Source organism: Manis javanica, chromosome 4, assembly GCF_040802235.1.
Source record: "Manis javanica isolate MJ-LG chromosome 4, MJ_LKY, whole genome shotgun sequence".
Taxonomy (NCBI): domain Eukaryota; kingdom Metazoa; phylum Chordata; class Mammalia; order Pholidota; family Manidae; genus Manis; species Manis javanica.
Window position 1 is genome coordinate 7,231,728 of NC_133159.1, and position 12,558 is coordinate 7,244,285.

The following is a 12,558-nucleotide window of genomic DNA, read 5'->3' on the forward strand; positions in this document are numbered from 1 at the left end:
CTGCCCACACTTCCTGCTGCACAGGCACAGCTGCTCTAGATCTGTGCAGTGCAACGCGTAGTTACTATCCACATGCAGCTGTTAAAGATGAAACTAAAATTCTCATTAAGGTGAAACAGTATGAGAAATCAGTCTCTCGGTTGCAAGGAGTGCAGCTCAGGTGCTCAAGAGCCCCGCGTGACTATGTGGAGGGCCCTTCCTTCCCCACAGCAAGCTCCAGCGGACAGCGCGGCTCCAGAGTGGGCAGGCCAGCTGTGGCCTGTGCATCAAATACAGCCTTTGCATAGTTTTGAATGGCCTAGCTGCTAATGATGACTTTTACCTTTTCAAATATTATCTTGTGACACAAGAAAATTGTATGAAATGCCGATTTCAGTGTCCCTAAGTAATGTTTTATCAGAATACAGACATGTTCATTTATTTACGAATTGTCTGTGGCTGCTTTCCCGCTATGATGGCCAAGTTGGGTCATTGCAAGAGAGACCTGTGTGCTGAAAAGTCTAAAGTATTTACTAGAGATACACCTCAGAGCAGAACTACTGAGTGACAGATACATCAGATTTCCAGAGCGTGCTGATCACCACAGTGTGTTTACACATTTTCGGGGTATACATGAATCCTGCGTAACACATTTAAGAGTAAGTCAAGTTGCCCAGCTTTAATTCAGAGAAGAAGCCTTGGTTTTGGACTTGGAGTTTACTCTCCTAAAGGGCAAACGGTGAGGCAGTTTCACATTAGCCGAGTTAATGTAACTGACAGTGACTGTACACGCTTTCCCGACGGAGGCCACTGCGCAAGTGCAGGTTTTAGACCCCGGGATCAAGTGTGTGGCCTGGGGAATGCCACCTGCCTGGGGCACTGCGGAATGAGAGTTTAAGCAGGTCATTCCAGCGATGTCCTTGAGACTGTGTCCGACCATGAGATTATCAGGAGGAGAGGAACCGTTTGCCAATAGCTGTGCACTGCCCACACCTCTTCTTTGATTTATCAGGCTGGGAGAGTAAGGAGAGCTCCGAGCCTAGGAAGGCAATGGGTGTTTCACTTTTACACTTTAAGTATCGGGGAAGGTTTCACTGATAAGATAACGTCTGAGTAGAAACCAGAGGAAACTAAGAGGCAAGCCACATGAGTACATGGGAAAGAATTTCAGACAAGAAACAGCACGCAAAGGCCCAGAGGCAGACCTGGGCTGGCCTGGCTCAGGAACCAGAGGCCCAGGCTGCTGGAGTGGCTGAGCAAGGGAGGCCAGCAGGTGAGGTCAAAGATGAATGGCCTGAGCGGCAGGGGCTTCGACAAGAACTGCAGGGACTAAGAGGAGGAAAAGACTAGAGAGTTTCCAGCAGAGAAATAAATAAACATGGCTTATCTTCTGAAAGAATTCAGCTGGCTACTGTGCCGACAGTTAAGTCCGTAAGAGGCGAAGATAGTACCTGGAGCAAGGCAGGCACGAGACGCTGAAGGCCGAGATGGGGACAGAGGGGTGGTGAGGTGTGGTCAGATTGGGCGTTTTGAAACTAAGGACAACGCGGTGGAGTTATGAGTGAGAAACGTCAGGGTGGGGTGGCCTTCAGCGGACGTGGGTGAGAAGTGTGGGAGGAAGGGCTGCATGGAGGGACGGGAATTCACATGTGGAGGTGAATGCATCTGTGTTGCAATTTGTTAAGGAATAGTGTCTCAAAGGTACGATTATCAAATATACGAATATAAATTATTTTGAAGCTCATGCATTTCCAGGCTGCTCTCTAAAAGACTGGCCCATTTATAATCAGAACAGCAAAAATGTACACTTGTATCTTTTTCATACTCCCCACATACTTAAGTAGCCACATACTGAAGTTGGCTACTTGCATGGGCTGCACCAACAGGATTTGGTGCCTCAAGTCCACGGGTACTTATTAAACTGCTAGGCAGGCTGGACCCCTCTGCCTGGAATGACTTAAAAACCACATTGCCAGAGCAGACTCAGAGACTCCAAGAATGAACTAGTGGTTACCAAAGGGGAGGGGTGTGGGAGGGCGGGTGGGGAGGGAGGGAGAAGGGGACCGAGGGGTATTATGTTTAGTACACATGGTGTGGGGGGTCACAGGGAGAAGTGTAGCACAGAGAAGGGACATAGTGGATCTCTGGCAACCTGCTGCACTGATGGACAGTGCCTGCATTGGGGTGTGCGTGGGGACTTGATAATATGGGTAAATGTAGTAACCACATTGTTTTTTCACGTGAAATCTTCATAAGAATGTATATCAATCATACCTTAATAAAAAATTAAAAAAATAAAAATTAAAAACCACATTGCCAGGGAGCAGCTTCACGCAGCAGGAGCAGACCTGGGTTTCTCACACCAGCTGTATGACCCTCCGAGCTGCCACTGAGCCTGCAGACCAGCTGATGCACCCATGCCATAGGCCCACCCTTCATTCCACCTAGGGCCCTGTTTTTTTTTTTTTTGTATCATTAATCTACAATTACATGAGCAACATTATGGTTACTAGATTCCCCTCATCATCAAGTCCCCCCTACTTACCCCATTAGTCACTCTCCATCAGCATAGTAAGATGCTATAGAGTCACTACTTGTCTTCTCTGTGTTGTACAGCCCTTCCTGTGACCCCCTCCACATTATGTCTGCTATTCATAATGCCCCTTTTTCCCCCTTGTCCCCACTTCCCACCCACCCTCCCCAGTCCCTTTCCCTTTGGTAACTGTTAGTCCATTTTTGGGTTCTGTGAGTCTGCTGCTGTTTTGTTCCTTCCGTTTTTTCTTTGTTCTTGTACTCCACGGATGAGTGAAATCATTTGGTACTTGTCTTTCTCCGCCTGGCTTATTTCACTGAGCAATAATACCCTCTAGCTCCATCCATGCTATTGCAAATGGTAGGATTTGTTTTCTTCTTATGGCTGCATAATATTCCATTGTGTATATGTACCACATCTTCTTTATCCGTTCATCTACTGATGGACACTTAGGTTGCTTCCATTTCTTGGCTATTTTAAGTAGTGCTGTGATAAACATAGGGGTGCATGTGTCTTTTTCAAACTGGGCTGCTGCATTCTTAGAGTAAATTCCTAGAAGTGGAATTCCTGGGTTAAATGGTATTTCTATTTTGAGTTTCTTAAGGAACTTCCATACTGCTTTCCACAATGGTTGAACTAATTTACATTCCCACCAGCAGTGTTAGGAGGGTTCTCCTTTCTCCACAACCTCACCAACATTTGTTGTTGTTTGTCTTTTGGATGGTGGCCATCCTAACAGGTGTGAGGTGATATCTCATTGTGGTTTTAATTTGCATTTCTCTGATGATTAGGGATGTAGAGCATCTTTTCATGTGCCTGTTGCCCATCTGAACCTCTTCTTTGGAGAACTGTCTGTTCAGATCCTCTGACTAGGACCCTGTTTTTAAAGAGGAGGACGGACCTGAGTGGAGTAAACAAGATCTGATGATGGCAAACCTCAGGCAGTTTCAGCAGGAAACATTTAAGGGATTTTTAGGAGGACAGACAGGCCTTCATAAGCACCTGGATAGAGACAGAATCTGGAGTAAAACTCCCTGGCTATTGGCTGACGGTGCCATTTAGGGAACCAAGGCACAGAGAAAGAGGGAAAGACCTGGGAGAAAGGTGAGGTACGCAGGGGCTTGGTTTATCCCCACCATCTTCTGGCTGGTTTGTCTGCTGGAGTACTTTAGAGCCAGACATTATACTGTTTCATCCATACGAAACTCACCAAATTATTAACTCTAACAGATAAAGACTTTTAACACAACTACACTAATGTCACACAGCCAACAAAGTGAACAATAATCCCTCAGACGTCCTACTGCCTCTCCGATGACCCTCGTGTGTGACCCTCCTCCAGGGACCGACTGCTGTCAGCCCAGCTCCACTGTCTCAGAAGCTGACTTGAATTTCAACTTTAAAGCTGCTGCTGATTCATTCTCCTTCCCTCTCTCCTCCATCCTGTGCGTGCAGTTTTTTCAGTTTCATACATAACACAACCGCATATATGTAGATACACACCATTATGTGGCGCACGTCACGGTGATCGTGACCACATGTGAAGATGCCTCGCTGCCCACGGCCTTTCCCACTCGTCTCCAGACTCAGCCTTCCCTCGACCTCTCAACCATACCGCACATGTTCTATGTCCTCTCTGCCCTGCCCCTGCCCACTCACTTCAGGCCTCGCACCACTGCTCTGCCATATGCGTCTACCTGAAATGCTGCTCTCAGCACGTTCCGCCTGCCCATCAGCTTCCCAGATGACCTCTAGCTATGCCAGCTGGGAACGGACCAAACCTTTCCCTCTCTCTCTCTCCCCTCTTCATTCCCCTAAGATCACATAAAACAGTCAAAAGAAACTTTAGTACAGAATTTTTTAAAGCAAAACATAAAGACATAACAATAGATGAATCCAACAAAGTATAGATTTGACAGCCCCATAATCCAAAGCCGTGTCCAGGGTTCTCACCGGACAATGTGTAGCCTTGTTCCTTGTCCGTCCCTGTGAGAAACCTCGGCTTCAGGCTGACCCCGCCTTCTTTCTTTCTACATCTTCTTCTAAATCTGAGTGTGGCTCCAACTACACTGCCCCTCACCCCGTGAGGGAGTGTAAGGCCTGTCAGGCTGAGGCCCCCGTGCTGCTCTCCCTGCGGAGGTCCTTGGCGCCGGCTTGACAGTTAGGGTTCCCTGGCTGCCAGCAAAAGAAATCCATTCCAGCTCACCTAGGCAAAGGGACTTCACTGAAAGGCCACTGGGAACTCGTGGAATTGACACAGGCCACAGAGAGACTTGGAAACAGCCAGAAACCAAGGCAGCACGGGAGATCAGGCAACAGGGGCCACGCAGTCCCAGAGCAAAACAGCCTGGACAGACGGACGGCGACAGCGACCAGTATCGGCACCTCTGACCCTCTGCTCCACGCTCCCATCCCAAGGAGGGAGGAGCACCGGGTGGGCCTCACTTGGGTCATGCACACGCTTGCCTGGGGCAGGTGGGGGGGACGGGCCCAACAGGAAAGAGATCCAGGGCCATTAAGAAGGGGAAATGAGCCCTCGCTGGGCGGCAAGCGGCCACCACACCGTCCCTGCTGGCCTGACTCGCGTCCCTGACCCGCCTCTCTCCACTTGGCCTCGGTGCTCACACTCGCAGCTGGATGTCCAGGCTGACCTTACGTGCGGTGACCTCTGACAATCTCGCTGACTGGTCCAGGCTAATGTCCGAGATGAGCTCACCTGCAGCTCTAATCGGAACAGTTTTCAAGATACCTGCAACATACAGTGCAACCACACACCTGGGGTACCTCCGCCCACCCCCAAGCACAACCACCCAAGGGCCATGCCCTCCAAGCTCCTTGCTGGCTACAGCAATGGCTCTCCAATTTCAGTGTGCCAAGAACTGCCTGGGAAGCTTGTCAAAAATGTGGCTTGCCAAGCCCCAGGCACAGAAATTCTGACTCAGCAGCCCTGGGGCGGGGCCCGGTGATCTGCACTTTTAAGGAGCCCTGCCAGATGGCTCCAGTGCAGATAGGCTGCGGTCTGCACTTGAGTAACCGGCCCATCAGCGGTTTCCGAACCTCACTGGCTGGTTATGGATTTCTTGGGCTCTATTCCTGGAGGCACAGACTCAGGCAGCTCAGAGCAGAGCCACGGGCGCCTGCACTCAAGGCACAGGGCTGGGGGTGTGGGTGATCAGAAAGCCACGTGCGGGGCAACATCCCATCCATTCGGCTTGGCAACAGGAAGCACACTCCCTTCCAAGGTGACTTCCAGCCGTCTGCTCGTCCACACCACACTCCACACACGCTCACCGCCCACCTAGCCCACCGAGGCCTCTCCAGGTCCCACTCCTGCTCCCGTTCTCCCCCCCACCCTCACTGCCTCTGTGAATGCACACACCCTTGACGCGAGCTCGAGCCCGGCCTTAGGAAATCACTTCCTCGCATCTTTAACCCATCTTGTCTTTTTATAACTCCAGTCCAGCCTACCTCTCGCCTCTCTCCCTCGGCCCTGAACTATGAATGTCCTAGTCCCCTGCTCAGCTCGTCGGCAGTCCTGGTTCGGCTGTCCCACCACATCATCAGTGCGTTGAGAAGAGGCACCACCTTTGAGGCATTGTGTATTCCAACGGGACCTAATGTTTACTGATTACTGATCCCAAAGCTTTCCTGGAGGCTACCGCAGCCAGATGAGCTCTCTAGTCAGTGACAGTTAGAAGGAAGTCCCTGTCCTCACAACCAGGTGCTTGCTTACAACGGCTAGCTCCACGGATCACTGCCTTCTATTAGGCTGAAGCTCATGAAATTCCCGATATTCTCTTTTTTCAAACATTTTTATATTCTCAACACACAAAAATGGCAGTTTCTGGTGGCTTAACTTACTGCAGCAAACAGCGTCAGCCCAGTTGCATGTGCTAAAAGAGCAAAATTGGGAGGTGGACTGCAGAAGGGACGGCCACCCTCCGGACACGTGAACCGTGGGAAGAGCACACGGACCTGAGGCGGTTCGAACTAAGCATCAACGAAAATAAAGTTCCTATTCTTGCCCTGAAATTTCTTTTGCACTGTATTCATATCATAATTATTTAACTGATCTTGTGAAATATCCATACTCAGTCCAGAAAGATAAGAAAAAGAGCGCTGGGATAGAACCACCTGCTAAAGGTAAGAGTTTTTCAAGGGGGGAGTCTGCATAAAATGTACAGTACATTTTCTTACCCACTTCTACTCAGGTTTTTAGCATATTAAGGAAAAGGGCTTGAACAAGTAATGGCATCATTTTAATTTTCTATAATACTTGACAAATAGCAATACTTTATTCTCTTAGTTTTTTTCCAAAGAAAACAATATGGGTTAGATCCTGCACGTAAAACATGAATGTCTGATTAGTGACAACTTACAATGCATTGTGGTGACTCAGATTCCAACACATGTATTTATTTTGGAGCTTTGACAAGTTGGTCACCCCCACACACATCCTGTGACTGGATAAGACTGTGACCCAGAATGTTTACAATGTTTTAAAGATAATGTCATGAGAGGCAATCATGAGAGAGATAAAGTGAGTTTATGAACCCACGCTGGAGTCAGACTGCCTGGCTCAAAGGCAGCTCTACCACCTATGAACTGTACGATCTTGGGCAAACTCACTCATTCCCCCTACAAATATTTATGGAGCATCAACTAGTTGCAGGCACTGGTCTAGGTACTGGGGGTCAACGGAGAACAAGGTGGCCACACCACTGAGCCTCCATGTCCCCATCTGGGAAGTGGGGGCAGTGAGAGCACCTACTGCAAGAGCCTGTGGAAGGGAACGAGCTGACGTGACTGTGAAGCCCTCAGAACCACCTCTGCAGCGCTGCAGGAGCTTAATGAACATGAGACGCAGTTGCCGCTGTGCCATCGTGGTGCTAAATTAAACTTAATGTCCTGTCATGACCAAAACCAATCCAAGATCAAAATAAGGCTCCAGGTCTGGCCTCTGCCTTAACCAAAAAACTATTTCAGAAGCTCACTGAGAAAACGGAACAGTATGAAGCCTATATGGAAAGATGTAAAACTTTTTCTCACAGAATGTTAAGTAAAATAAAAATTTTTAAGATTCTATTATTAAGAATAACAGTAGAGACAAACACTGTATATAGCAGTTACTATGTAGCTGGCATTGTTTTAAGCTCTTTGCATTTATAAATAAATAAGCTCATACCCCTCAAGCCCTATGAGGCATGTGACATCACTATCCTCACTTCACAAATGATGAAACTGAGGCACAGAGATGTTAAGTAATTTGCCCAAGGCCACACAGCCAGCAAGAGACAGCCAGGATCCCAGCACCCGCCAGCTGGCTCTAGGGCTGTGCCCCTGATGTTCCTGTCTGCTACAGACATGCGGGGGCAGTGTTCTGTGTTATGGCTGGATGGGAACTAGGGCAGCAAAACAGGGAGGGAAAAAGGAAGGGGGTGCTCCCTTCCACAGGCTGTGGGGGAGCTGCTCACTTCTTGGACAGAGGGATGAGGACTACGCTTTAGCCAAGAGCATTTGAGCATCAATTCCACTCCTACGAGTATACCCAATAGAACAGAAAACCTGTGTCCACACAGAGACTTGTACCTGAATGTTCACAGCAGCATTATTCATGATGGCTACAAAGTGGACAAAATCCTAATGCGCATCAACTGAAGAATGGATAAACAAAATGTGGTACAGCCATACCCCAGAATGTTATTCAGCAATAAAAAGGAATGAAGGGCTGACAGATACTACAACAAGGGTGAACCTTCAAATCAGCACGCTAAGTGGAAGATGTTAGTCACAAAAATCCACACTGCATTTATAGGAAATGCCCAGAACAGACAAATCCATAGACACAAAGCAGATTAGTGGTTGCCAGGGGGGTGGGATTGCTAACGGGTGCACAGGTTTCTTTTTGGGGTGATGAAAATCCTCTGGAATTAGACAGCAGTCGACGGTTGCGCACTCCTGTGAATACATTAAAAACTGGACTGAAAACTTCAAAACAGTAAATCTTATTGTACATGAATTTTATTTTTAAAGAAGACAGGAGTAACTGTGCTTCCCCATGAAAATCTCTAGAAGTCAAATACTGACTTAACTGTTTACTATGGCAAATACGATCAGGTCACCTCTATAACTTGGCTCTAAACTGATTTTCTTCATAGTTGAAAAAAAAATCCCAGTATAAATCTTTTATACATCAACAAAAAAATCCCTAAAGACTTAAAACTTTGTATTGTCTCATTCATGATAATACATTAAGTTTTGATAAATGACACAATAAAATTAAATCCAATGAGAAAGAAGAAACAGTGACACTTTACTAATATGACATCTTCCTTCAAAGTCCCTACTCGATGCGTATCTCCTTTCCTGCTTCCTCTGTAGCTTCTGGCGGGCCGACTACGGACACAGCATCGGTGTAGAGAGCCACCCTGCCTGGGCCGGATCCTGCTACAGCCCAGCTGTGTGGCTCAGAGCAGGTAAGCTGCCTGTTCTGTGCTACAGCTGCCGCTCTTTAAAGTGGGGGTGGCAGGAAGCATACTTACCTCATAAGGCTGTTGCAAATTAAATAAATATAAAACTATACTTGTAAATCACTCAGAGAAGTGCCCGGACGCTGTACAGGTGTTACGGGAGCTTCGTATCACCACGTATGTAGTGGATGATGCTCTACCAACAGGGCTGTACATGGCTGACATGTTGGGGGGCACACAGGGGCCTGAGGGAGTAAATGCAGAACTCCTGATGCAATCACTTCTTAAAAGGCATGAAATGTCAGAAATGTGTTAAGTCCACTCAAAAACATAATCCTATTAAAGCTACTTGCACAGCACTAAACGTCACACTCCTGAGGAGGAACCGCACATAATAACCAAGTGTGGCATGCGTGGGACGTGTGTGTGTATACACACACACACCCAAAAATCTAGGTAGTTACAGAGGAAAGCAAGAGACAATGTTAAAATGATTTTAAATCTGGGGGAAAACAAAAACAAGTCACCTCACTAGTAGACAAATACTATGTGTGTTTTCATTCACAGCACAGGGTGTTTCCTCCACTGTCCATCCACTTAGATTTTCTGTAAAAAACCATTGAACAAGTAAAATAAATTGGGGAGGTCTGTCTCCACCACTGACTCAAATAGCACAAGATGGCTGTTAGGTTACCTTCCTGAAAACGGGCTGTGGCGTCCAGGATGAAGGACAAATTCAACTCGCAGTCAGCTCTTGAGGAACACCTGCATTCACTTCCCTCCATTTACTAGAGTAAAATTAATGTATGATTTGATCTATATGAGTTAACTGAATTTTTCTTATTTGTCCCTAGGCAAACAGACCACACTTTAACATGAGAAATTTCATCTGGAAAAACATCATGCAAAAACTACTCTTTAGAAGTTAGCTTCGCAATGCCAGTTAGATCGGAGGGGCCGATGGGGCAAAGCGGCCCATTTCTCCAACAGCTGAGGAAATGACTGTGGTAGACACAGAAAACAGGAGCAGGTCTGATTTGGAAAGTGCTACTGAATGTTAGCAAAGCAGAAACTCTCCATGGCAATCCTAGAGAGTTGTCTCTATAAATATGCAGGTTACAATCTTAAGAAGCAACCTGAATTAAAAATTTATTAAAAATAAAATCTAAATCAAAAGGATTCCTCTATAAACACATTGCTCAACTTTCCCAAGTAAGTCTTTGCAGGTAACTGAAACCTAGGAAGTGCAAGGAAAATCTTGAGCTGTAATTGCCCAGATCCTTGCCATGCGTGGATCAGCAGCTCCAGGGAACAGGCTAGAGGGTAGAATCCCAGGTCCCCCCAGACCCGCTACACCCAAATCTGCACTTTGACACTATCCTCAGGTGCCCTCTGTCCACACTAGAGCTTGAGATGCACTGGTGTAAATGTTACCTATTTGGTTACACTGAGACAAGGCATATAATGATGCAATTAAATATTTCACATTCAACAAACAGGTTTTTTTTTCAAGCACTCCAACTATTAAGGGGAGAAAATGTGATACGCAGGAGCCACAAACAATCCTTTGTTATCACACCTTTTCAGAAAGCCTCAGAAACAATCAGAATGGGGTATGTAAATAAAATGCTTCACCTCCAGTCCAAATTTGTCAAGAGTAAATAAAAACCCACATTCATACCTGCAAAACGCAGAGGCGCGTCTTTATCCAGGGCGATCAGTGGAGGGTCGAGGAGCACTGTGTCGTCATTCTCCGTGACGATGCCATGATAGGCGGGCTCAAGCCACGGCTTGTGCTTGTTAACTGTGTTTTTAAAAAGAAAAAGAAGAAAGGAAATAGGCCAGGTTAGAAGTACTATTTGAAACTCAACTGCTTTTGAAGACATACATCTATTATTAAAATAATAAAATTCTCATGAGTCTGGAAGGCAACGCTTGTATTTTTCGTTGCCAAGTTTGCTATAAAGACGCAACCAGAAAAACTGCTCTGGAAGTAAAATAAAAGGAAAAAGACTGATGGCTATTGGCACACTATCCCCGCAGCCTAATGGAAAAGTTACACAGAAAAATGTATCACCAGCTCTTTATGACATCAGTAATACAACAGTAGTACTTATTTAAAATTAGCATGACAAGTAGAAATGTACAACAAAGACACAAAACACAAGACTGATGAGAATATAGCCAATGACTGTAACATCTTCCTATATTGATGGATAGTAAACTGCACTAGTGGGGTGAGGATTTAGTAATAGGGGTAACTGTTGAACCACTGTGTTGAATATCTGAAACCAGTGTAAGACGTGTATAAACGATACTTCAATAAAAAAAAGAAACACTACTTTATAGGAAGCTTCAAGTTACTGGGATATATTGGGGACTACCAAAAGAATAAAATGTGATCACTGCAAAATAAAAACAAAACAACCCCCCCTTCCCCAAGATTGATGAATATAAAATTACAAATAGAAGGTGTTAGGACTAAATGCAAACTTTCTGAAAAACTTGACTCAAAACAGTGTGTGCAAATAACCCACTTAGGAGTCCATGGACTTGGGGTCAGATTCCAGCTCCCCTCTCTTATTCACTGCATGACCTTGAGTGTGTTAACTGGCCTCTTAACCTCAATTTCCTCCTCTGTAACCTAGGGACAGCTCCCAACACACAAAGCAGGGCGACCACTGCAGCAGCGATGTTTTCCTTCTGGGTTGGACATGAGAATTGCTGCTTTTGTTTTTAAGGTGAGAAATGTTGCTGGGACAGTCTGCTTACCTGAGAAATCCGACCTACCTTCCGCTCCTGTCATTTGTTCTCCCGGGGGCCTGGCTCCCGAGGCATGGGGGTGGGTGGGGGGTGGGGGTGTCCTGTGCTGAGACTTTCCCCCAGGTACAGCCAATTCCCTCTCTGCATTCCTATCTCCACCAGCACGTTCGGGGCAGCTCAAACCTCCTCCTTTCCTTTTTACTTTCACCTGTGAGTACTCACATTATACCCTCAGGACACCTATTAACCATGGGGCACCTTAATTAAGTGGATCTAAGTAAACGCAATGGTATGAAACTTTATCCCCAAGCAGGCAGTGTCAATTTGTAGTATAAACTACCCAGATTCTTTCCCATAAGTTTAAGTCAATCTCCAGGTACCTAAGACTGAATTTAAATGTTCACCCATCTTCTGGACAATGCTGCGTGATGGGACGTTACTTTCCTGCTACCCTGTGATGACCATTAGGCAGACAGGAGAGACTGTGACGTCAGCCTCACCTGCACCTGCACCAAGCGCGGCAGGCTGGAGGGGCACAGCTCGGGGTAAGGTGGAAAATGCGCAGGCACCTGACAGTCCAGGTTTGAAAGGCAAAAAACAGCCACCACCTCTCTGACCAAGTGATGAATTTACCAGATGTTTACACATGCCTCACCCGAGCCGACAGCAAGTCCTCTGCCTTCACTTTCAACATAAATCCAGACCCACTGGGAGTTCGTGTTTAATGGAATAGAGTCTCAGTTTTACAAGGAGAACAGTTCTGGGGATTGGCTGCACAACAATATGAACGTGCTTAATGCTACTGAACTGCAC

At 46.5% G+C, this 12,558-nt stretch overlaps 1 protein-coding gene and 1 long non-coding RNA gene across 5 annotated transcripts in view; both read right to left on the minus strand.

Moving 5' to 3' along the window:
• CLSTN1 (calsyntenin 1) overlaps positions 1–12,558 on the minus strand; it is a 67,106-nt gene that overhangs the window by 24,691 nt on the left and 29,857 nt on the right. For all 4 annotated transcript variants that reach the window (XM_073233161.1, XM_073233160.1, XM_073233157.1 and 1 more), the window contains exon 2: positions 10,664–10,786. In XM_073233161.1, coding sequence (XP_073089262.1) covers positions 10,664–10,786 — 123 coding nt within the window. The remainder of the gene's footprint in view (positions 1–10,663; positions 10,787–12,558) is intronic.
• LOC140848816 (uncharacterized) lies at positions 8,516–10,655 on the minus strand. Its single transcript, XR_012129975.1, has 2 exons — positions 9,677–10,655; positions 8,516–9,588 (listed from the first exon to the last, which is right to left on the minus strand). It is a non-coding gene; the product is annotated as an uncharacterized lncRNA (long non-coding RNA).